This window comes from Colletes gigas, unplaced genomic scaffold (assembly GCF_013123115.1).
Source record: "Colletes gigas isolate AHSC1104 unplaced genomic scaffold, ASM1312311v1 Colletes_gigas_Sc00012, whole genome shotgun sequence".
In the NCBI taxonomy this organism is placed as follows: domain Eukaryota; kingdom Metazoa; phylum Arthropoda; class Insecta; order Hymenoptera; family Colletidae; genus Colletes; species Colletes gigas.
The window spans coordinates 5586387-5610469 of NW_025106641.1; the positions used below are offsets into that span (position 1 = coordinate 5586387).

Here is a 24083-nt window from a genome sequence, read left to right on the forward strand (position 1 = left end):
AAAAGGAGGAAAAAAGGGGAATTAAAGCAGCTGCGAAGAGCACTGGTTATTTTCTGACCCGTCACAAAGTCGAGAAAATTAGATGCCCGAGAGACGTGCTACGCGTCTCGAGCGGCTTACTCGCGCATTATGCGTTGTTTTATTATATAAAGCGGGTTAACGGGTTTCGAAACTCATTGGTAACTTTCAACAGCAGCTTTTCTGCGCGGTCGAACCAACGTGATTCTGATTTTCATCGTAACAACCGTATTGTGTCGATTACGAAAGAAGCCCTGCCAATAATGAGTCGCTTGGACGTGAAAATCTAACGGAGAATGTCAACGGGAACTATTGTGCCGATCGATCCATAAAAGGAAAACGCGCCCGTCGGTGAGAAGGGATCGTTTAATCCGCGATTTCGAGCCCCCGAGAGCTCCACTCTCGCCAAGATTCTCTTAGAAAGGGTGCTAATTTCTCCCGACAGATTCGCCCGGTAAATAGATTTCCCAGCAGTTTCGATTGGCCCTCAAAGGGGCGCCATGAAATCCGGAAAGTAGCGGAGGGACGTGTCAACGGCGCGAAACGCGGTGGCTTCTGTGTTTTGAGCCGTGGCGCGGCTGTCTCGCGGCAAAGAAGGAAGAAAACTAAAAAGAACCGTCGAGGAGGGTCGAGAATGGCGGGGAGGAACAGAGAGAGGGAGAAAAAAAGAAGTCGGGGTTTGGCTCCTCTAATTACGACGCTGTCGTTAGGACACCGAGTGCTTAATGGCACTTCGGGATAAAGTGGGCTCGGTTCGCGGACCCATTCGCCGGCTGATTTTAAAGGCAATTAAACCCGCCCCGCGGTGAAAACAGACCCAAGGGTCTTCTTCGGCCTACGATCGATTCTCAAAACCTACCTCGTAACTTCTCGATATTGTTCTTCAAAGTTCTGGTCGTGGAAATTTTTAAGCGACCGCTACTTTCCCTTGAAACTCCGTAAAATCATCCCCCGATAGAATTTGCTGCTCCACTTGCGTCGAATTAATTCAAGGAATCGTCGAGTTCCTTCGACGGGAAGGCGCAATTATTAGTCGACAAGGATTCTTCTTCTCGCGCGCGGAAAATTGCGGTTTTCCGGTCGCGTTAAGATCCTCCCTTTCCGTGGACAATATTCCCCGATTGTTTCGCGAAAGTTGGTCGTGAACGAAGTTGGCTATTTTTAGAGGAGCACTCGGAAGCACTCTTTCCCGAAGAAAGTGGCGCCTGTTTCTCCTTCTGCCGAGGCGGCCGTACTAACTTATTACGAAACAATTTGCAAGTCTTATGAGAGAGGTCGAGGGAGAGAGCACCGAGTGCAAGAAAGAGAACGAGACGGGGTGGGCCGGGGTAGCAGGGAGCTTTTAAAGACTTTTAATTCGAGAGCGAAATGCTCGTCGGTGCAATTTAAAGAAAACGCTGTCGCGATCTAATGAAACGCGCTTAATTACTGTGCCTGTGATCGCTTCTTAGTCACGATAAACAGAAACGGAAGCGTGCGTTTCGAGCGTAATTTTTCTTTTCTTTTAACCCCTTTCTGTTGAAACATTAAGAATTCATTACCGAGCTATCGATGAACATTCTCTTGAACATAAATTAACATCGTAAATGTAGTGAACGTGTTTGATAATTAGGTAATGTAGCTCTATTCGTTATTTGAAATTAAACTCGCCCGAATCTGGCTGTCGATTCAACGCAGAATGGAAGCTATTTAATAACAATTGTTCGCACAGAAAGAAAGTTTCAGCAGCGAGGGGACAAAGTTTCACAATTACGTGAAACATGTGAAGTGAATTAAACAAATTCTATAGTCCATTATGAAACATTGAACGGTATTAAATTGAGGAATATTTGTTTAAAACAAGCAATCGGTATTCTTCGGTTCGACAAAATGTAATACATCACTTATGAAAACGACAAATAATACTTCACTGTTACTCCAGATAGATAATGTATTCCATTGAATTTCAATAGTCTTGTAACCGTTTCAACGAATGTTACTGTAAAATTAATATTAAAAACTCTTGAGAAATTCCACTGATTATAAGCCCGTGTAACCCACAATTCATTAAGGGACCCGGTTTAGTAATGATGATCAAAGTTCCAGGAAAACTTCAATAACAAGCCAAAAGCACGTAACTTCGAAGTTTCTAAAGCACATAACTTGAATTAATCAAATTTTGTAGTTCATTATACAAGTAGAACGCTATACGACAGCGTTTTCCAAGCAGGGGTGCGATCCCTAGGGAGGAGGCACCTTAAAATCCAAATAACTTTCGTATACATAAATAGAAAATATATAGAAAATTAAATTAATCTCTTTGTTAAAAAGTAAATTAAATATCTGTAATAAAATCCAGCATGAAAAACGACCGAGTAAGAACGATCGATGAGCCCTAGAAATCTTCGGTAACAAGATGGACTTTCTCTTCTTCGCAACTTCGTAATTACTGAGGCGTGTAAAATGAATTAATCAAACCTTTTAGCTCATTATGAAGCGCTGTCAGGTCACGATATTTTAACCCTTTGACTGGGGGGAAACCAAGAAAAACATTTAAATGATAACGATCGGCTCTGATTCGAGTATGTTTGAACATGAAATGTTAACAAATAATATTTATGAATGAATATTGGTACTATCGAATATTAAGACAATTTGAATAAAATCATGCATGCGATGCATGGTACCACGCACCGACCCAGTTCCATTATACTGGCGCACATAAATTAGGGTAAAATTAGCTTTGCGTAGTAGCCAGGAAGAGGGAATCGATAAACAACCCCAAAGCGATATCGTGATCCAGAGAATTTCCTTAATCGAGCCAACTATGGGCACAACTTTTAGCAGCAACGGATACATTTCACCGATTAAATGATACAGTCCGTTTCGTGGGCGTGGTTCGACCATTTGTCTTTACATTCCAAACCAGGAGGCACGAAATTGCATAATTTTCACGAAAGAAATAATAAAATCTCCGTGAACGAAGCATTGAATATTTTCATGAGCCCACAATATTTATTTTTATTTATTTATTTAGAAAATTAGAAAAATTACCGTACGAAGAAAAAAAGGACCCGGTTCGAATAAATATATTAATACTGTACATGAATAAATATCGAAATATTTTTCCGACGGAAATTTTAATAAATCCGTGTCGAACGCGCAAGAAAATTCATACGCGGTCGGAAAATTCGTACCGAGGTCGAAATACGAAAATAGGGGAAGCGCGAGCCATTGATTGGCACTCGTGGAGTCGAACACGGACATCCGTAAAAATTAATTGCCCTTCTCTTCGAAATCGAACGAGAAGTCGAGGGCATAAAGTCCTGGGCTGCTTTCGAGCTCCATTTGCAGATCTAATACGCAGATTGGCTTCGAAACATCGACAGTGATACTCTGAAGGATCTCAGATCGATGCAATATATGATTAAAAAATATAGAAAATAAATTGCACAAGGTTTCGGAGATCCCATTCACCTTGCAAATTAAATTCACCCTTTTATGCAAGATTTATTCCTATAAGGATGTTTTGTTTGATACTTCTCAATTTCCCGTTGACAATAAAAGAGCCGGGCCATTGTAAACAGACGCGTGAATGCATTTTGCAAAGAAAGTATGGCCATAATGCTCTGACTATCGGTTTCTTTAAACGTCGAAAGTAATATTCCCCGTCAGAAAATTCCCTTTGACGGGTTCCTGTCTTCCAGGGCGTCGCGGCGCTGGAAGTAGGATCCTTTTCGCCAACAAAACGCATACACGGATCCTATTGTTAACTACAGTGCTCTGTTTTAATCACGCCTGCACTTACTCGTCTCGGTTTTATTTCGAGCCAGCCGGGTTTTCGCGACGCGCGGGGTCGACGTTACCCTTTGTCCCTGCCTATCCTGTCCTCTTCTCCTTCATCCCCCTCCCCCTCTCCCTCTTTTCTCTCCATTTTTACAAATGAGACCGAACGACGTCGAAACGAAGCCATCCTTTTGTTCGCGCAAAAGTCCGAGGTAAGTCAATTTTCCCGTCCACGATGCGATTCACGATTATTTTTCCCCTTTTCTTCGTCTTTCTATCCCCCAAACCCTCGACTTCTCTTTGCTCTTTCGCAGACACGTTCGTTTCGCGCTCGATCGAACGCGTCGCTTTTAACATTTTCGACTGGATACACTGGAAACACCTACAGATTTTTGTTGGGGGTTGGACTACTCAGGGGGCTGCAATTTATTTTAAAGACACAAATATATATAAATTCATTTTATATAAAACTATTTCGACGTTTCACATTTTTATTCGACTACGTAATAAATTCAATGCCTCGATTACCTTCTCCCATTGGCGAATATTTTCAAAAAAATGTGTACGATATTACGATCAGAATTACGTCAAATGAAATAAAATTTCCGCTCGAGCTTTCTTGACAGCCTTATAATTAAATCGATTTACGCTTTGATCGAGAGTCGCCCGTTTGCTTTCGATGCCGTGAATTCAAAACTGTTTCGAAATTTTTTGTCGTATTTTCGTTGGGACAGTGTTAAATATCAATTCCGTGGAAACAATTTTACTGCCCGTGTCGATGGCGAAACAATTTATCAGTTTATATAAATCACCGAGTAAACTGTTCTATAGAGTGCTAACGAATCGATAGACGAACCGAACACGATAGATTAATGGGGACAACTTTCCCAATTTTTCTAATTTCAATACTCACGTCACGAATACACTCGTTGTTTCTAAATTAAAATATCGAATATGTTGTCCTGCCTTTTATAATTACGTTTACCATTCTCTAGTTAAATATAGACTTTTTCTTTTCTTCTCTTTTTATTTCCCAATATATACAAAAAGTTTTTGTAGAATTGTTTCACTATTCTTGATGGTTCATTTAACAAAATGAAGGGTCACTACAAACTCTAGTTTTAATGACCCAAAAACTCCACGTAACAAGTACATAACTGTACTGCGCTTGAATGAAAAAAATCATGCCTTATGCTTTTCAAATCAGAATGAAATAACTTTTAAATTGTGAAGAATGCAAACTATCGTTCAGAATTTGTTTACCAATCAAAGAGGAATCGAGAAACCAATCGAAAGAATATATCGTTTCGAATTAAATCGAGCTCGAACGAAACTCGAGGCGATGTTTCTTACGTAAACCGACAAAAACAGAGGCAACATTGTTTATCAAACGACCCAATATATATCGCGTAGCCATGACGGTAATTAACGTCGTGAAATTCGCTTCGGGGGTCTCGAGGAATAATCGACGGGACGCGTGTTTCGCAGTTCCGTCATTAAATGGACGATTTCCCCAGAAAATAACGTTTTCCCTGGGAAACGCGGATCGCGGACGAAATTGCATGCAGGTGAATAACGATGACGTCGGCGTGCACCGAGGCAAGAATACACGGGGAGTCGTGAAAAGATTTGCTCGTCTCTAAAGACGTCAGTCGGGCTGGAATTTTAAAGGGAAACGTCCAGGCAAAGTACTGCCTCTTAACTGGCGGAAAATTATGCCAAGGGAACCGTGCCCGTACGAACGACGCTCGGCGTCGATTTCGGGAAGCGTCGTTGTGTTTTTACCTTTTGTCGTCTACAGAAAACTCGTACACGAAAATTCAAAATTGCAGAGACTACGAAGTCTTCCTTCAGTCTTTACCAAATACACACTTACACGCGAATCTATAACGTTAATTCGTATCATCGTTAAGTAATTATTTTAATTACTCTTAAGCCAAACAATGTTTGTCTGCCTGTATCTTCAAAGTTCGACGTAATCGTTCTATCAACACAATCCACTATTAATTAGAGTAAATAATGGCTTCTGTAATGACGTTGTTACGTTGTACGTATTTTCCTCCCCTAGCATCAGTAATCCTCTTTAGAAATTACGTATGCATTTCGATTCATACAATATTTTTGCCTATTCCGAACGTTCGCGTGGAATCTTTTATTCTCCGAAAGTGCCTTTGGCCTTTATCGTTCTGGATTGCTGGGAATTTAAGGCAACCCGGAATAATTTATCAATTGCAAGTGTACCCTAAGAAATCTATGGAACCGAGTTTCGTCGGAGATCGATGGTTTCTTTTCAGTTTCGTACACGAGCGTACGCTTCGACGACGTCGTAAGGGATAAAGTATCCTTACCTTCGATCTTCCCTCGACGCGTTTCTCTTGATTCAGCTGAATCCAAGCGTCCCATCGGTGCCTGTAGACAGTCAGGGTATTCCATTCGTTCAGCCTTACTGTTTGCGTGCTCCTGACGGTGCCGACCCCGCTACCGCAATCGAACCTTTGAACAAACAGAACGATTACGTCGGCGTCGTTCTTCCGTGTAATACGACAACGCCTCTTTGGCGATACACTCGAAGAGGTTTAAAGGTTCTCCCAATAAGTCTGGAATGACTTTGTCGGGTCTTTTCGAAGCCTCCTTTGTCACACGGACGTCCGGAACGTTGCTACTTTTACTTCCCTCACCCCCTATGGGCAAAGGTATCGCAATCGAAACTCTCGAAAACACTTTTTTTTACCGGAAAACATATTTCGAAACTTCTGTATATCTCATCGAACGTCAGCAGAACAAAGCCACGTTATTAATCCCTTTCTATTTCTATTTGGTTCGAATGGAATTTATTTGATTTTTATGCGTGTAATTGTTTCTTTGATCCAGCTTCGAGATTGCATCTAAATTACGAGGTTCCACCGTTTGCACCCCGAAACTTTGACTTTTTCCAGGCTCTGTGAACGAGAGGGACATGTGTCGCGTAGCGCGAAAAGCTCGAACGTCAAAGCGGAAATTAAAAAGCATTATCTATTAACTGTTCCGCAACGTCGACGTTAATAAGAGGACGAACAGAGGGGTTTTATCGCTCGCGATACGAACGCTTGGGAAATTTCACGTTGCGTGAAAAGGGAAATTCATCGAAACGAACGACGCGTTTGGACGTTGCAATTACTTCTTTATAACGTTTCGTCTATAGATCCTGCGGCCGGGACGCCGTGCTCCATTTCATCTCGCGATTCACTCGCTACTCGCTGGACGATTAATCGACGCTTTAGAAGCGATTCGAGAATGCGTCGAATTGGAAAGCGAAGTAGGGAACGGTTGCCAAAACGTACCGTTTCAAATACTTTTATATTCACTGTTTCCTATTTTTACGGAAATAAATGTCGTTGATGCGCTTATTATTGCTTGTGAAATATTAATCAGTTATGAGCAGGGCTCACGAAATTACTGCCTTTTTTTTTATTTGAAATATATCGAGCAATGACGAGAGTAATTAGAATATTTTCTACAAAATTCAATTTAAACAAAACGTAAGCTTGCAAGAAATTTAACATAAGCTTTCGTTGATTAATCTGGACCGTCGTACAGATCAAATCTGCGGCTGAAAATGCCCTCTCTGATTCCCCATTTAGCAAACAAACATAATTACTTGACATGAATATTGATGCAATATTCATGAAACTGTTCATCCGTGATATAAACATCGATCGATACTAATTCTACTTTCGGTAATTATCGATAATCGATCTTTGTATTACCAGCAATATCAAAAATAGATTTTGCTTCGTTTATTGACGCTAACGATAGACAGTAATTTCGCGAATGAAAATAACGAAGACTTAGGGTAAAGTCAAGTTATAAAACAATTCTGAACGTTGCTTGTTACAAAGTTAAACGAAGGCACGTACGATTCAACGAAGTTCGTCGATCTATAATGCGGGGTACGTGTTGCGTGACGCATGATTCGCGTGCCATGTTCTCATTTGCCGATATAAAATGCTGAAAGGCCGTCATTAAAAAGTAATAAGGACGAATTAATTGCCGGTCGTCCAAAGACATTTGAATATCGTTTTTTCTTTTGTTTGGTCGTTCATCTTCCAGGGTAATATGTTGGGCAAATTTCTCACGTTTCATTAACCGAAAGATCCGATGCTAAGTCATTGGTGGCTAAAATAGCGAGGGAAGGTTAATAATTAAATTTACCCACCAGAGTATTATTCTGGTTAATTATTCTGGCCATGATTAAAGACTCCTACTAGCGCCCTGGTAAACGGGGCGTCCATGTGCCCAAGGATCCCAATTTATCACGTTGTCACGTAATAAAGTAATCTTCGCGTACCATTAACCCCTTGAACTCGATTTATTTTCAGAAATTTTGTATCCCGGGGTACATTATTTATTTCGCAAATAGCACGATTCCTCCGTCGTTCACGGCGATGTTAATAACAGCTTAATAATAGCTGAACCTCGTCTTTGTGAAGTACGCTTATTTTTATTTGCTTGCTCTGTACTTCTTTTTGTATACAATCTTGGCACATCAAGGATATTATTATTATTATCTTATAGAAGATAAATCAATACTTTCAGCGTCGTCGTGTACAGTATTTTTTCTCCAATAGAAAATAATAGAAAACGTTCACTAACAGAATAATTATTCTTATTTAAAAAAATACTTGAATACAAGTCTTTTAGATTTTCTTTGAAAAGGTTTAACATAGACCCAAATAACACGTAGGAGATACAATTGAAAAACTGTCCCCTACGTTTTCCACGTGTCGAACTCGAAATACGACGACCCTTCGTCGAGTTTCGCTGATCGATTCTCGCGTTGCGTTATTGTGTTTCATTTTTCGGTTTTTTCGAGGCTCATTTTCGAAACGACTACGACTAGAGGGAAGACAGAAAGTTCCACGCGGCGCCAAGGGTCGGATTCTAAGTTGCGGTAATTATCACTGTCGGGGGTAAACGACATGGTAATGAGAAATTTTAACGAGTTGTGCCGAGTGCACCGTAAATCCTGCGCAGTCGAAGTACGTAATTAATAGCACGCTGCTCGCGGCACGCGTGCTACTTGGAAGTTTTCAGGCGCGCAGTTGGCGAATCGAAACTTGAGACTTAATGTTTTGCACGCCAGTGTGGGTGACTTTCTGTGTACGAATTGACACAAGAACCCCAGCAACACTGCGCGTAGTTATCGTTGGTTCTTTCGTTCCTATTTACTTCTATTTTGCTTCCATTATTTCGAGCTTCGACGTCCACGCAATATTCCGTCGATAAATCTGGGTTAAATAATTAGAATAAATAAAGAAGGATGATTCTGTTTTCCAGAGTAACTAGATTTCGTGCACTGTATTAGTTCCGATAAAATGTTTAATAACATCGAGTGCAAATTAAAACACCAGAGGGATGTTCTACGACGATGTGTCCTCGTGTTAGTCGAGCGAGAATCGCGCGTCTTCCATTCGAAAGCCGTTCAATTCGAGTCGAGGCGGAGCTTTTCCAGGGACGAAGAGCCAGCAAAATAATTAAGGACTCCCGGGAGGCATATCGCGAGATCGCGACCCTGACCTTCTTCGAGCCACACTTTTTCGCAATCCCAACCCCTCTGCGACACACACTTGACATTATCACGACGTCGATGTGACATATGCGAGCGAGAGAAAGTCACGTACCGAGACTTCGAGCTCTATCGGGATTAAAGAACAGCGAGAATTAATCATTCACAGTCGCCACTAGAGGAACAATCAATGAATTTAGGGTACCTCGAGAATTTCACTACTTTTTTAAAATGAAACCGATCGCTCGAGAAATTTACGAAGATATTCAGGCATTTTTGAACTATTAACAAGTGTAGGTAATGTTTCATTTTATCACCAGCTTTTTGAGATACTTTTCAACAAATAAGACAGAATGGAAGAAGGTTCTTAACAAATTTAGACATTCGAAGGTACGGTATCCTACGATCTGTCTTCGTCGCCACAATGAATGATCAATGGCTGACGTCGTGTTACGTGTTCGCGTCTTATAGAAACACAATATGGCGTGTAGAAAGGAACAATGGCGCGTAAGTGACTCCGTCTGTGGACAACACTGGTGTAAAACTAGACGTCGTGTCTGGCATGATTCACAGCGGATGAAGTGGCCTTGGGCGGGCAATTGAGTTTCACCCGACCGCAGTTTCCACGTTCTCTACACGGTAGAATTTACTCTTACGACCAGGGGAATGCACAGGGTGTCTTATAAAATTCGACCAAGTTACGTAGTACTAACTCTAACTTATCGTTGCTCCGAAAAGTTCGAGTCGATCGAAATTTCATGAAATGATCATTGTCAGTAACGTCAAAAACATTCAACAGAATTGTTACGAATTATATTATCCGAATAATGTATTTACTCGTTGTAATATTTTAGTAAACAGTCTAGTAACGCGTATTGAAAGTGCCAAAACTTTGCATGCGTGTAATTCCGAAGCTGCTCATGCTTTATCCATAATTAAGCCACTGTTAGAAGTGGCGAAGCTTCCTCTTTGAAATGGCTTTTGGTTTTTGTCGATCCGACTTTCCGTTTTCGAGATATCGTAATTTATGTAAAAGGTAATTTTTGTGATTCGACTATCTTTCTCTCCGTCTTACGCTCGGACCTCCTTCTCGCTCCCGCGGTGTCCCCTATTACGATAGTCTGACAGTGCATATTAAAAATACTAAAACTTTAGAGGCGTGCAGTTCCGAAACTACTAGTGTTTCTTCCATTATTGAGCGATTGTCAGCGGCGGCAAAGCTTCCTCTTTGAAATGGCTTTTGGTTTTTGTCGATCCGACTTTCCGTTTCGGAGATATCGTAATTTATGAAAAATGTAATTTTTCTTAATTCGACTATCGCTGTCTCCGTCTGACGCGTCGCGCCGGACCTCCTTGTCGCACGTGCATCGTGCTGACCTACCTCACGAACGTGACTGGCGTGACCTAGTTCCGGCGTAGTATTTCCAAGAATTTACTACGCATTGTTTACTATTTCCGCGCGCGCACGTTCATTGACCTCGCGCCGGACTATCTCCGTAACTAGCCACCGCATCGACTTGAAACTAAAATCGCTATATCTCCGGAACTAATAAAGCTATCGACTCATACAAACGCTCATTTTAAAGGGTATTTCATCCTCTATCCAATGAGCATAACTACTTTTATAATTTATTTTACCTTATATGTTTATTTTGCAATTTACTTTGACGCAATAGTACTCAAAGATTTTTAAGCAATTCCTATCGATTATACAACCGTTCCGCGATAAACACTACACTATAAATTCTTTATAATTGCCATATTACGTACGTGGAACAAATAACTACTACAAAAGTGCCGAGAAAAATTATGTAACACAGAACGACCAAATTATCGTTTCGAAAAATATTGGGAAACTAAACCAGACCTAAGCTAGAGGTACAAGTTACATTATCCCGATAAAATAAAAGGGTAAAACTGTCGGAACTCGTGGGTACGAGTTATTTGTTCCCGGTATTTACCAAAAAACAACAAGCAAGGGGATGACGGAGGTAGACGTCTCCTCTTTCAAAGAGCTTGATCGTGGCTGAAGAGGTCTAGGGTTAAACAGTTTCGTGGAAGAAACACAGTGGATACGGCGGGTTCTCTCGACAGAATCTTTTTGGCCGTCTTCCAGGACCCAATTTCTATTTTTGTCCGATCCACGGCTCGCAGGATATTACTTCCGTTTCGAACGGGGCAACCGAGCTGCCGCGGCCGTGTAACCGTAACGCGGACATCCGTGTACGTGAAAGTGATTCTTTGAGTTCCCGACGAAAGACCCTGGAAAGACAGCCACAACGGTAGATACGTGTACGCGGCTTAACCGAAGAAAAGGCTACTCAGATTGGATAGGTAAGCCGGAAAACTCGGGCGGCGAGATTTTCTTCCGCCGTTGAAAGCGAACGGTAACTACGTACGTGTATAGGATAACGTGGATACCTCTTTCAGAACGGTTCGCCCGCGCGAAGATTTCATTTCGGTTGAAAGCCCGTCGAGATCTTTGCTACTTTCACGCTGGAAAGCGTCGTTTAGTCGGTATCGGGGATTATTAATAGCACTGGAGTACCCGTGCAATCGTCGCCAAAAACTTTCTACGAATGCAGAATCAATGTGTCGACGACCACTGCTCAGGATTCGATTAGGGAAATACACAATGCCGGACATATACCAACAAGGGTTTAAATAAATTCCCATTGTGATTTTGGATCATAAGGAGCCTTTGTTAAAATCTTTTTACCAATGTCCAAATAAACACACCATATTTATAGGAAGAAAATTTATAACTACGAAGCATAAAGCTAAAACTCGTAGCGTTGCACAGTATTTTTTTTCAATTTGCATTTCAATTCGTCATTGCTGAAGAGAAATGTGCACACGGTGGAAACGTTGAAAATTAAATTCTAGTTATTAAAATTTAATAAACATTCGTAGTGCGGCGAAAAAAGCCACTCTGTTTTAGGAGTACCGTAACAAACAGGTAGCGAGTACAGTCCCGTTGATGGAATCTGGCTCACCTGGTCCTCGAACGTCGCGTAAATGAATTTTCGGTCGACGTTCCACGGAAACTAGGCTTAAAGCTCCGATGGAGTATCGCATAAACGAACTTCGTTGGCAGTATATTTTCCTAACGCCGGGAGACGGGGGGCCACGGAAACGACGAAGTTTCGCCCGAGAACTTTTACGCGACACTTTACTCAGCCCTTTAACGAAGGTTTGACGTGGTCATTAATTAAGATTTCCGGACGGCAGCTAATTTTTCGCTTGCAGCTTAATAACCCGTGACTGGCGACGTACTGGCACCCGATTTATGGATCTTCAACGTCCACAGGAATACCGAATGTGATTCGTTCATCATTATTATTTTGCGAAGAAAGAAGGGGGAAAACAATTTTAAATATTTATATTCTGCTCAAGGAAATCGCAAAATAACAGTTGCAGAGCTTGGAAGATAAAAGATTAATATTAAATTTAAAATCTGAGTGTTTGTGGTGTCTCTGGAAATCCTACTATTTTAGTGACTTGAAACAGATTCGATCGAGGACTGTTTTAAATAAGAGAAATTTTTATTTCATTCTGTTATTATAAAAAATTCAAATAATTGCTTCCGGTTCTTCGTCGACTACCACATTTTCTCGACGAAGTTTCCTGAACGACGGAGTGCTCGTTTCCGGAAGAACAGTGACGTTTTCGCGGAAGACGAGACCGAGAAATTAATTCGAGCACGGAAATACGTAGTTAATTACCTAGATGACCCGGTTCAAACGATCGAAACCCAGTCTCCATAGAAACTCTCCGGCCGAACCGTGGATGTAATTTATTCAATACTGCTGGGATAATCGTTCATTGTTCCTCGGTTTCGTTTCCATAATTCATCGATCGTACGCTAAACGATCGGCCCAGGGATTTGTCGTTCTGTTAAGCAGACCTCGATGCGGCGCATTTATGCATTAACGAGCCGAAGAATCGGCCAGAAATAATCCGCGCGATAAATCGAAAAGTTGGATGCGCGCCGCGGCCGCCCGGAAGCGTCGAATTCAAAGCGCCCAGGAAATTGGAAACTCAAATCCTGTAACTTTTCAAAACGCCGCGAACTGTTCCGTTATTTCTATCAAAATTAATGCAGTTGCTCGACGCTGTTCGTAATAATAATTTTCCTAACATTCTTTACGGACAGTCACAAAAATCAAAACACAATACGAACCACGAGCAATGGAACGTATGCACGATTCCAGAGGGAATGTAGAAAACGGACAAAACTGGGCCAAAAGTTACTCTGTTATTAATAATTCACAATGGAAATTCGCTTGTATCTTTCCTGTACGATATTACTAATGAGAGAATCTAACAGTATGCTTCGTTGATTTCTAAATGGATTGCAATCTTTAACAAATAGAAATCAAGCCAAAATCGAAATGGAGTCCCAAACGTGGCTACGGAGAAGACAACGGCCCCGTCGATGGAAATTAACCTACACTCGCGTTCGAGATGAGCGTGAGTGAACCAAGGTGTCTCCTCGATATGAGTTTGGTTCGAGTTTGCCGATCGCGTCCCCGTCTGACTGGCAGAACGACGGTGTTTCGCGGTAAATTGAAGTAAATCGCGGTTTCGCGCGAACCCTTTGATGTCCTGCCGTTAATGGGCCAATGAAGTTCCGGGGAAACTTCGGTTATTGCCGGAAGTTGTGGAAACTTGCCAGAACATAATTCGTCGATGCACGACAGCCAACGGAGCACGGCTCGCGGCAAACATCGCGGCTCGTTATATCGTTCCGATCGATCGGCTTCGAGCGTCGTCCTCGATTTCGGCCGAATGACCGATTATGGCGATCAACTTCGAATTCAATTCGTTCTTTCGCGCTAGAGATTCCACGAACACCCGGCCATTAATTGCCCGACGGATCACGCGCGACCTAGGAAGCGATTACTCCGAGAAAACTGGGATTCCAAACACGAAAACGCTGAAATGGCTAGTAGCTTCGTGTCAGAATTAACCCGTGAGAGAATTCTCTTGAGGAATTACTTTGAATCAAATCTGAACTTGCAGTAATATCGAATAGCAGTAAGTGAGAGATCGAAGCACTCTGAGGGTTAATAATACACGAGTGAATTAACTTGAAATGTTCGAGATAACATATTTTGTAACAACGTCAACAATTTCCAGCCAAATGCAAAAGGCGTCGAAGGGTACCTTTTTGGTCGAAGTAGGTAAAATCGCGGTGGGAACAGTGTTATGGGTTAACAGGGCGAAGGTTTAAGAGGCGATTCGATTACCTAAATTCGATGAAGCCGTGATGGAGTATCAAGGCCATGAAGTCGCCCTGAAGATCGTCCCTCTCCCCGGCGAGGAGCAAAATTCCATCCCACGCCTCGGGCCGGAATTCCAAATCTAATTGAACGTGCTTGTAAGCGGCCTTCAGAGCCGGAAACGCCAGCCAACCGGATCCCGTGAATCGTGGCGACCTCACTTCGGCCTCTGGAAGCAAAAATTCCCATCGTTAACAAACGGCGCTTATTATTATTGCAATTGTACGTCGAGCATTAGCGCGACGCGATAAATTTGATAAATTGCACGATTCGCCGAGGATTATACGACAAAGAACACCAACGGCGGAGGGGTCTCGCGATGTTATCGACCCTCGTGCAGCAATTTAGCAACAATTCAATTTGCTTTTGCAAATCGTTCCACGCTAACGTCGCGCCGCGGGGTACGCGATCCACGAATGGCTTCAAGATGTCTGCAAATTGATAACTGGACTGGATCTTTGTACAAATTCATATTTTTATTAATAAAACTAATGAAATGGGAGCTTCGTTGAGGGCTGTCTCAACCCCTAAATATACATATTTCTTATATTTTTGCATATTAAGTGAATTTTGTAGTCTTGTTAGAATTAAAATTTCCAAAGAAAAAATATACGAGACTTAATTAAAAATAATAGAGAGGATTCTACGTAAAGACGGTATTCCATCCTCTACATTTGTTTTAATCGTTTTACTATGTGTCTGGTGGTAGTCACGGTTTTCCCCCCGTGAAAAGTGGCTCGGTTTTTGCCCCTTCTCCATCGAGAATTCGAGGAAACGAAGAAATATGGTTGAAGTCAAGGGGGCGGAAGAGGGACAGACAGGAAGCTGGGACTCGAGGATGCCAGGAACGTGCGAGGCTTAAGGAACATCCCTTACCTTTGGCGGTGCAGAGCCGACTATCAGTCAAGGGAACGCTACGGTACATGGGAGAAGAAGGTCCTCGCTGGTAGTACACGCATAAGCGTAAGGGCGACGATAAATCAACTCGACAAAAGGAATGGGGAAAGCTTGTACTCAGAAATAGAATAATACCTCTTGATCGGGGAGTAAAGTATTATTCGACCGTATAGCGAGAAGCTCGAAACGTTTTATTTATGGACCAGTCTGCACAAGCTTTAAAACAATAACATCTTCAACCCCGTCTATCGGGTTTTTCTCGATGGTCGGTTGGAAAAAGGATATCATATATCATCTTCGACGATATACACAGAGTGAATTAATTTTACATTTTCCTCCAATATGTCCAATTGTTCCTTCTGTTTTTAAACATTAAATCTTATACTCTATGATCGAAATTTCGCTAGTTTCCTTTGAATTTCGATCGTTGCTCTATCAGACTCGTGGCGAAAATTGCTGGCCACCGAAGGTCACAGTCCCCACCACTTCCGGTTCGTTCAATGGCTCCGCCCACGCGTTCCAAAGACGGAAAGCGCAACCAAGAGCATTCGTTCTCTCTTTTTCTCTTAAATAAACAGGCTAGCGTGGCACGAAAAAAAGTGGGGTACTTGGCACGGTTCGCGAGTCGGTGGAGGCGACCTTGACCAAAATTCTCCGCTCCAGCCATATAAAATAACCGGCGCACAAGCTCAGATTAAGTTCGTCCAAACGTTTCAGGGGCATCGTGAATGCGCAACGCGTCGCGTAACGAACCAGAAAATCGTGTTGTTTGTATTCCGGGGCGCAAAAAATCACTGGCATCATTTTCAAGGAACAAACAAGAGTCTGGGGGGGGGCTCCTCTTTCCGTCGTTTTGTCGGTCAGCCTTCATTACCGCGATGAATCCGGGTCGGGGTTCTCAGGTTCGTGGTTCACATTTTTAATCGTCTCCGCATCGATTGCTTGCGACGCGACCGTATAATAAATGGAACGGTTAGTATCGCGGGAAAGAAACGTTGCAAATTTTTAATATATTTTCCGCGTTGAACGAGTTTCAGTGGAATTTTATACTCAAATTCTCGTATTCTCATCTCGAGATCGGATTAGACACGCGTAAAATTTTAAAGAAGTCCTTCGAAAGTAAAATAAATTTTCGTCTTAATTATAATCAAGAGTATGGTAGAAGAATAAAGTTCTGCACTCTATATTTTTTTTTCAGTTTTCATTAAAACTCCGAAATTCTATCTTGTATCGACTCGCTAAAAGTTTGTTCCGAATTCTCCAATCCACGGAGACTGTTCAAACTTAGATTAGCATCCCGGTTTGATCATCACTCTCGCTGCTCTTGCAGAAGACAGTTTCCATCTTGGAGACGCGTCCAACCCAGAATCTACCGGTACACAGCTACGTCGATGAATCCAATAGCGGGTCCCGGACGGAACACCCTAATTTTCAATTCCTACTTTCGACCATACAGAATGTTTTCGACCAGAAATTCCAACCCGCGGAACGTTTCACAGTGCAAACTCTGGTGAAATATTCCCACTATTTTGATCCGTTGTTCGATCGTGTAACGATTCGCTATTGAATAGCGAGCATTGCACGGTACAAATTTCGCAAAATGATAGGCAAATATTTTTCTTCAATTTTCCAACACTGCCATTAGAAGACTCTCGGTTCATACTGAAAATTCATACAAAGACTCGGCGCGAAGTAGACGTATGTCGTGTGAAATTTCGGCGTCGCGACGTTGGTCGTCGGAGGGGGTTAATTCGAAATTACGAGGTACAACGGAGGTCCGATCGAGCGAGAACGGATCCGGACTGCGACGCCGCGGCGCGTCGCGTCGCGTGCAGACACGAATGCGTCCGTCGGTCGTCACGTATGACCGCAATGCACTTCCGATCGTGCCGCCGCATTTTTATCATCCCCGACGAAATGGACACGGTTTGCTCGCGGCTCGCCACCCGGCGATTTATCCGACGGATTAGCCAGACGCGCCAGAACACACAGTCGGTTTTATCGTTTAGCCGAATTAGCTTGCAAAGTGGCGTGGATAGAACGAACCGGGCCCGATCGGATTAATGATTCTTAAAATCTCGTAAATTTATCAACGATATCGACGATATCTGTGTGTACAAACTTTCTACGACTCTTACTTTTTGATCAGAATTAATAAATAAAGTCTTTTCATCGATGCATTGCAAGTTTCTTTCCCCGGTGCGACGTCGAAGGAAATCTTATGAAATTAAGTTGACAGTCGACGCGATAAACCGTTTCTTATAAGTTTTCTTCATCGTGGAGGGGGCTAAGAAAGAGAGGCGTTATTAAGATTCGTGTCGAACGTCACCGCGACAGGACGTAAGTAGCGCAAGCTCCGGCCGGAGACACCGCAAGCCTTTTGATCTTTGGTGATTTGCATAAGGGCACGCCCTCGAATGGTAAAACGATCAATCAAGTCACAGCGTGGAACAAGCATCGTCCTTTCGTGTCGTTGACGATGCTCGTTTCGGAGCTCCTCTGATCGACTGCATCCCCCTCGAATCTTAAATTAAAAATCGAAACTACCGAAAGGTAATCGCGCGAGTTTGAGAAATTAAAAGAAATACGTATGAAATATTCACCAAAGTTTGAAAATTTTAGAAGTGAGAATGTATCTCACATAGTTAATAAATCGCTGTAGTTTTATACGAGTCTTCCTTGCGTTTAACTTGTCTTTTACTTTTCTCGTAACTAGCGTGTTCCCAGGGTCTTAATCGTAAGCTCCGGCTTACAAAAAGCTTTAAGAAGAAGTTCGCGTCGGAAGTCGAAAGAGCAGCACGAACCCATTGGTAACAACGAACCAAGGAAATTTCGTACAGAAAAATATTAACGCTCATAGTGAAAATAACAGTGGTTTAATACGCTATAAACTTTAGCCAGTTACGGCTACGAGGGGCATTACGGGGGGAGCAAATAAAACTTGCACCGAGAATCAGGAGCCAAAAAGGATTGTGAAACGCTGCCTTGTAACAACGGGACGCGCGTGTCGGCCACTTTGCATGCAAATAGAAGCTTGCGGTTCGCCGTCGCCAACACGAACCGAATTCCTCCTTTTTTACTCCGCCTCTAACGGAGGATAACGTAGAAATTAAGACGCAAATTTTAGTGTTTCGAGCTCGTTTCGCCCCGAACTCGTGAACTCGTTAGCAAGTAACACGACGCAAGACGTCGCGAACGTTCCCGCGATAATAAAAGCAGCTTATTAAAACGCGAAATTAGCCGCTGGATTAATCGTAAATAGCAATCAACTGATATTCGTGCCCTGGAATACAAAATTAAATGATCGAGGTTACGATACATTATTATTTTTTTATTCTTAAAGAGGTCGTTTAAGATTAAAAATTGTACGTACTTTCTTAAAAATGTATTATAATGTTTACATTCAACATTGCCTATAATTTATAATGAAAATTTTGATACTGTATGAATACTAGAAATTGTATTTTTATTTTAAAAATCGACCAGGAATTGGAGAAGGTACGATTGATAGAAATTCTCCGAGGAAAAATTTTGTAAGAAATATCGGCCAAGCGTGGGATCGTTTGACAGTTTATCGTTTTGGTGGTCAGCGGAATAAACTTGGGGAATTCGGTCGTTCATTTTCTGGGGCGGTCTGTGTATGAACGTCCATCGAACAGTTGCTATTAAACTTTCGGAATGGATTCGGTGAGCCCGGACGCAACGGGATTGCGCCGCGAGGAAACTTGTCGATTGCGACACTCTTCTGTTTGGCGTGGCTTGCAAATCTTCGCGTGCGATAAATCGCGCCCCGGAGCAGCCGAAGTGGTTAATTGAGGCCCCCAGAGAGGAAACTGGTTCTGGCGACCAGCCAAAGTGACTGATCATATACGAGCAGAAAGACGGAGGTTACTGATCCCGTCGACGCGACGATTTATATCGTCGAGATCGCGCGGTGTACCAAAACTGTCATAACTATTACCATATTCAACCGCACAATCGATCCTTTCGCGTCTCTGGATCTCCAAAGATTGCAAACTGTTCAATATTTATAAGAAACATTTCAACACAGTTGTCTCGTACCAGACGATGTCGATAAAATATTGCAAGTTTCACAGATTTTATTGTCCCGAAATAACGAACGAATTAAATAATACTTATAGCGTTATTTTCCTTTTGTTTTTCGTACATTTTTAACGCGTTGTTGAGAACGAAAAGAAACGCTCGTTAGAAGCAAGTGCCAACTTGAACGAATACGATAAATGCTGGGTTTAAAGTGGAGAGCGTTTGGAATTTACCGCGGAAGACATTGTTTATCGAATCGCTGTTCGTTTTAACAAAGTGTTTTTTAAATTTAATTCCCGGAGAAAGCCGTAAATAATTCCGCGCGAGAAGATTGCCGCCGCGATTTGACCGATGGCTTTTGTAGTTTTAGTGGCGTTTAATTCCAGCTACGTTTCGCGTCGTTTCCCGTTAAAATGGCGTGCTTTGTGTCCACATACTTACAGCCAGAGACGGGCAACATTTTATTCGAATAATAAATATTGAATAGAAGCACCGTATAAAGATTTATTAACAACGCTTGTCGTTCGAATAAACTTTCATAATTTAATTATCGATGATTGACGGTGAAAGGCATGCAACAATTATATTTAATAATAATTTATAGTCGTAAAAGAACAACATTTCTTTAAATTAATTCCCTTCAGGACACATCATTTCGTATAATCTGTTGGACATAGAATTTATTAAATCCCTAATTAAAATCGAGCAGTAAATTATTCCATTATTCTTTTGTAACCCGTTCGAGATGCTCATTTGACTTTACATTACGCTTTTGCATCCGTATTTTCAACTCCCAGCATACGTTTTCGAACCAGATTCAGGTCAGGCGATTGTTGGAGAGTAGCTTAATCTAAGAGGACTATTATGCAGGAGCCAGTAATGCATTATCAAAGCTACGTTCTCTGGTTTACGGTCTTCTTGGAAACAAAATTCATTTGAAACTAAAATACATCATTTTCAAAGGTTTTAGCCAGCCTTTGCCTATTAAACATTCTCGGTCTTTGAGTTTTAAATCGGTTCCAGAGTTTGGAAAAGAGGATTACTAATCGTGGGATTCGACGAATAAGCGGAAACAAAAATTTAAAACGCGACATACATCTCAGTCTTATCATAGTCTTTTCATTTAAAAATATAGAATATATTACACTATTTAAATTTGAAAATATTTGACTCTGCACTCGATCCTCCACGTGACTGTTTTCACGTCGACGTCGCGGAATTTCAAGCAGGCAAAAGCCGCCATCTATAAAACTTTCACAGGCTTGATTATCCATTGTTCACCGCGAACTAAGTGGCTTCAAAATTCGCATAAATCCCGCCGTCGCGACAAACAACAACCCGTTAAGAAGCTTTTTCTCAAGTTCTGCTTTTTCGAGATTAACCAGAGCGCCGCGAGACGTCTTGGCGTTTTGGTATTTATTAAAAACGTTGAGCGCTTAAATCAAACCTGAAACGATGAAATCAAATTTCAGAGAATTTATCAGCGTGAAACTAAAAGAAATAATTTTTATTTTTCTTGTATCAATACACTCGTCGAAGTTTAACAGTCGAAGTAGTTGGAAAACATTTTTTTTTTATTATAGCGTTTCGATCGAATAAAAATTCGTTTGAGTGCCCGAAAATCAATTATATTCGACTCGATAAAAACAAAATTAAACGAAACGTTATTGAGTGTATGATTTTTATTTGGGTTTCTGCCATTATAAAAAATTCGTATAAATGTTTTAATTAAAATATTTGCGTGGATATTGTTTCGTTTCGACGATTATTTCCTTCGATTAAACCGGTGTCAAAGCGAAAAGTTTAAATGTGTTTATTCGTCTTTGTTAATTACCGTTCGGTTGTAGATAACCGTTCGCGACGTAATTAATCAAGACGGAGTCTCGTAGATGTTACAGAAAGACAAGGTAATTCGGTGGAATTCAAGAAAATCCGGAAAAATTAATTATAAAGATACGGCAGTACGTAAATTGAGAACTAAGGACGCGGAGAAAAATCGCGCGAAATAAATGGGAACAGTTTCCTCGCGTTCCCAAAAGTGTAGCAGTAAATAAACCCAATTTCTTTCTCTCATTCGAGGATTTCTCGTTCCCAGGCGGGAGTCTGTGTTTTGCTCAATTTAATTTAAACAATGTGTCTCCAGTTTTTACGGGCACCCTCGTAATCCAGATTATCTCGTCTCCATTAGCTCTATCATTTCTTTCGTCGAGTATCCAAAGACACGTCCAATCTTTTTCTCCGACAAGCGCCGTGCAGTTTTTAAGAAAATAAATTCATTGGCTCTCGGATAGAAAAATTATTTCGGTTACGCTCTGTTTCCCAAGAAAAACAATCGTTCCGGTTTGAAAATCTAAATTAGTAAAAATAATTGTAATTTCACGCGTTGAGATTCCGTCGTTTATTTCCAGGAACGTTTGGAATAACTTCGGTCTTAATTATTTCGTTGCTTCGAGCAGAGGATTGTTCGTTCCAAAGTTATTTCGCGAAATAAGATAACAGGACCGTATTTCAAGAATGGAGTAACCGTGAAACGAGATAATGTGTTATTTGAAATAGTATTTCCAAAAGTGCCCGGGGGCCAGAGTCGTCTCCTCCGTTGATCCTGCATCTGACATTTAAAACAAATTTAAATATACAGACGATAAAGCAACCGTTCGTTATAATTGCACATTGATATCCTGCGCAATTTCATATAATATCGTTTCACGAAAGTCCGGTTCACAGCCCCTGCAACAATCTGTGAAACGACAAACGCTTTTGACAACTTCGAACACGATTCGAGGCCCGAAACTCTCGACAGCCTTGACAGGCTCGGAGGTCTTGAAAGTCACGAAAGTTTCGATCGTCTTCGAAGTTTCAAGAGTTTCTCTAAGTCTTGAAAGCTTAATGAGCGTTCGAGCTATTATTATTTTTACAAGACTGTCGGGAAAGTCGAATGGATCTCCAAATCTGTTTACATCGTTCGATTTCACCGCCATGTTTGCTCCGACGAGATTCTTCGAGCACTTTACGAGCCCGTGGAAGGCCGAGGGGGGTTATTAAAAACAACCCTTCCGCGTCTCCGTCGGAACACGAAGGTACAAAGGGCCGACGGAACTGCGAGTCCGCGGCTTGCGACGATAAAACACGCGCGCGCGAGGGCGATGAAAAAGGAAAATACGTAAAAAAAGAAGGAGGGTCTCGTGTTTCGAACGAGGAGATTCGCCAACGCGGGGGAGGGCAAAGTGTCCGCGCGCGTTCACGGGTTACAATGAAAAATGCAGCGGCTGGGAAAAGAGCCTCGGATGTACAGTGCGTTTCACAAACTCTCTCCACTCGAATGCATCAAACGAGACCAGAAAATTTTACGTACAAAATTTTTAGGGTTCAAGAAAGCACATAATATGATATAAATAAAACTCTTACAAGAGGGTAACTTTGTTCATTTAATATATAATTTCTTTTATTCTCGATGTAGACAGATTGGTGTATTTCTTAAACCTTCCCGACGTCTGTAAGTAACATTTTCTATCATTCTTTGGAATAATTCGAATGTTTAAGTGGACACAGTTCGCGAGACACGCTGTATGTGCAGCGTCGAAGGGTCGCGGGCATAGTTCCATTAATGGCACACACCCCGAGCGCAATTTCGTCAGGGGGATAATGGTTTTGAACACGTTTCTACTTCGAACCCCCATTCGTCCACACCCCGCTGGTAAAAGTGCACTTTCTCCCGCGGACAGCATCCCCCTGGGCCCTTGACTCCAGATCGATGCAGGACCTTCGGCTAGCAGCTGAATTTTTGCGAGTTCCTTGCGTTTCGAAGGCCATCGACCCGTACGAAGTGTCAAAAAACATCGTTCGAACATTTATAATCGTCAAATGCTACCACTATGTTCTTAAAAATAAACAAAATTCGTTGAAGCTACCTGTCCTGGGCTCCAGAAGATTTGTTGGGCGGTAGATTTACTTTTAACCCTTTGCACTTGTCTGTCCCCTTTGAAGGGACATCCAGCAAAGAATTTGAATGTACCTTCTAAGGAAACACAACGATATTATTGTTTCGAAGTGTTTATACAGGACATTGACTTGGACATTTGCTATCTATTTCGTAAGAAATTACGTTTGAGTTAATAGTTAGGTGGTCGAAGAAAAGTCTTCGAGTGCAAAGGGTTAATATTTATTCTAGGTAATAGTAAGCTGGTAAAATATTTTTCTGCCACTTATTCTGTTAATCATTAGCTAATACAAGTCTGTATTTGTAATAGTTCGTGAACCAAAAATTTGTGAAGGCACTTTTCGTAAAATTGACGACTTAAAGCTACAAAGTATTTCAATCTACAGATTCGAAAGTAGGAACGTCTCAGTATGTTTCGATACACTCGATGCTCCTCGCCACCGGCCCCAGAGACGAAGATAACTCATTCGTCAGCCAAGTTGGCGCACATTCCCGAGATTCGAAGCGTTTAAAATAAATTTAAATCGACCAGAAATAAATCCAGTACGTCCTGGCCGATCGCCAACCTCTTCGTCTAGCTGACGATCGAATT

The 24083-nt window shown here is 41.8% G+C and overlaps 1 protein-coding gene across 2 annotated transcripts in view; it reads right to left on the reverse strand.

The window, feature by feature from the left end:
• Positions 1 to 24083, reverse strand: part of LOC122398727 (pikachurin) — a 198469-nt gene that overhangs the window by 21464 nt on the left and 152922 nt on the right. For both annotated transcript variants that reach the window (XM_043398859.1, XM_043398860.1), the window contains exons 6-7: positions 14581 to 14782; positions 6132 to 6276 (exon numbers count right to left, since the gene is read on the reverse strand). In XM_043398859.1, the coding sequence (XP_043254794.1) occupies positions 6132 to 6276; positions 14581 to 14782 (347 nt within the window). The remainder of the gene's footprint in view (positions 1 to 6131; positions 6277 to 14580; positions 14783 to 24083) is intronic.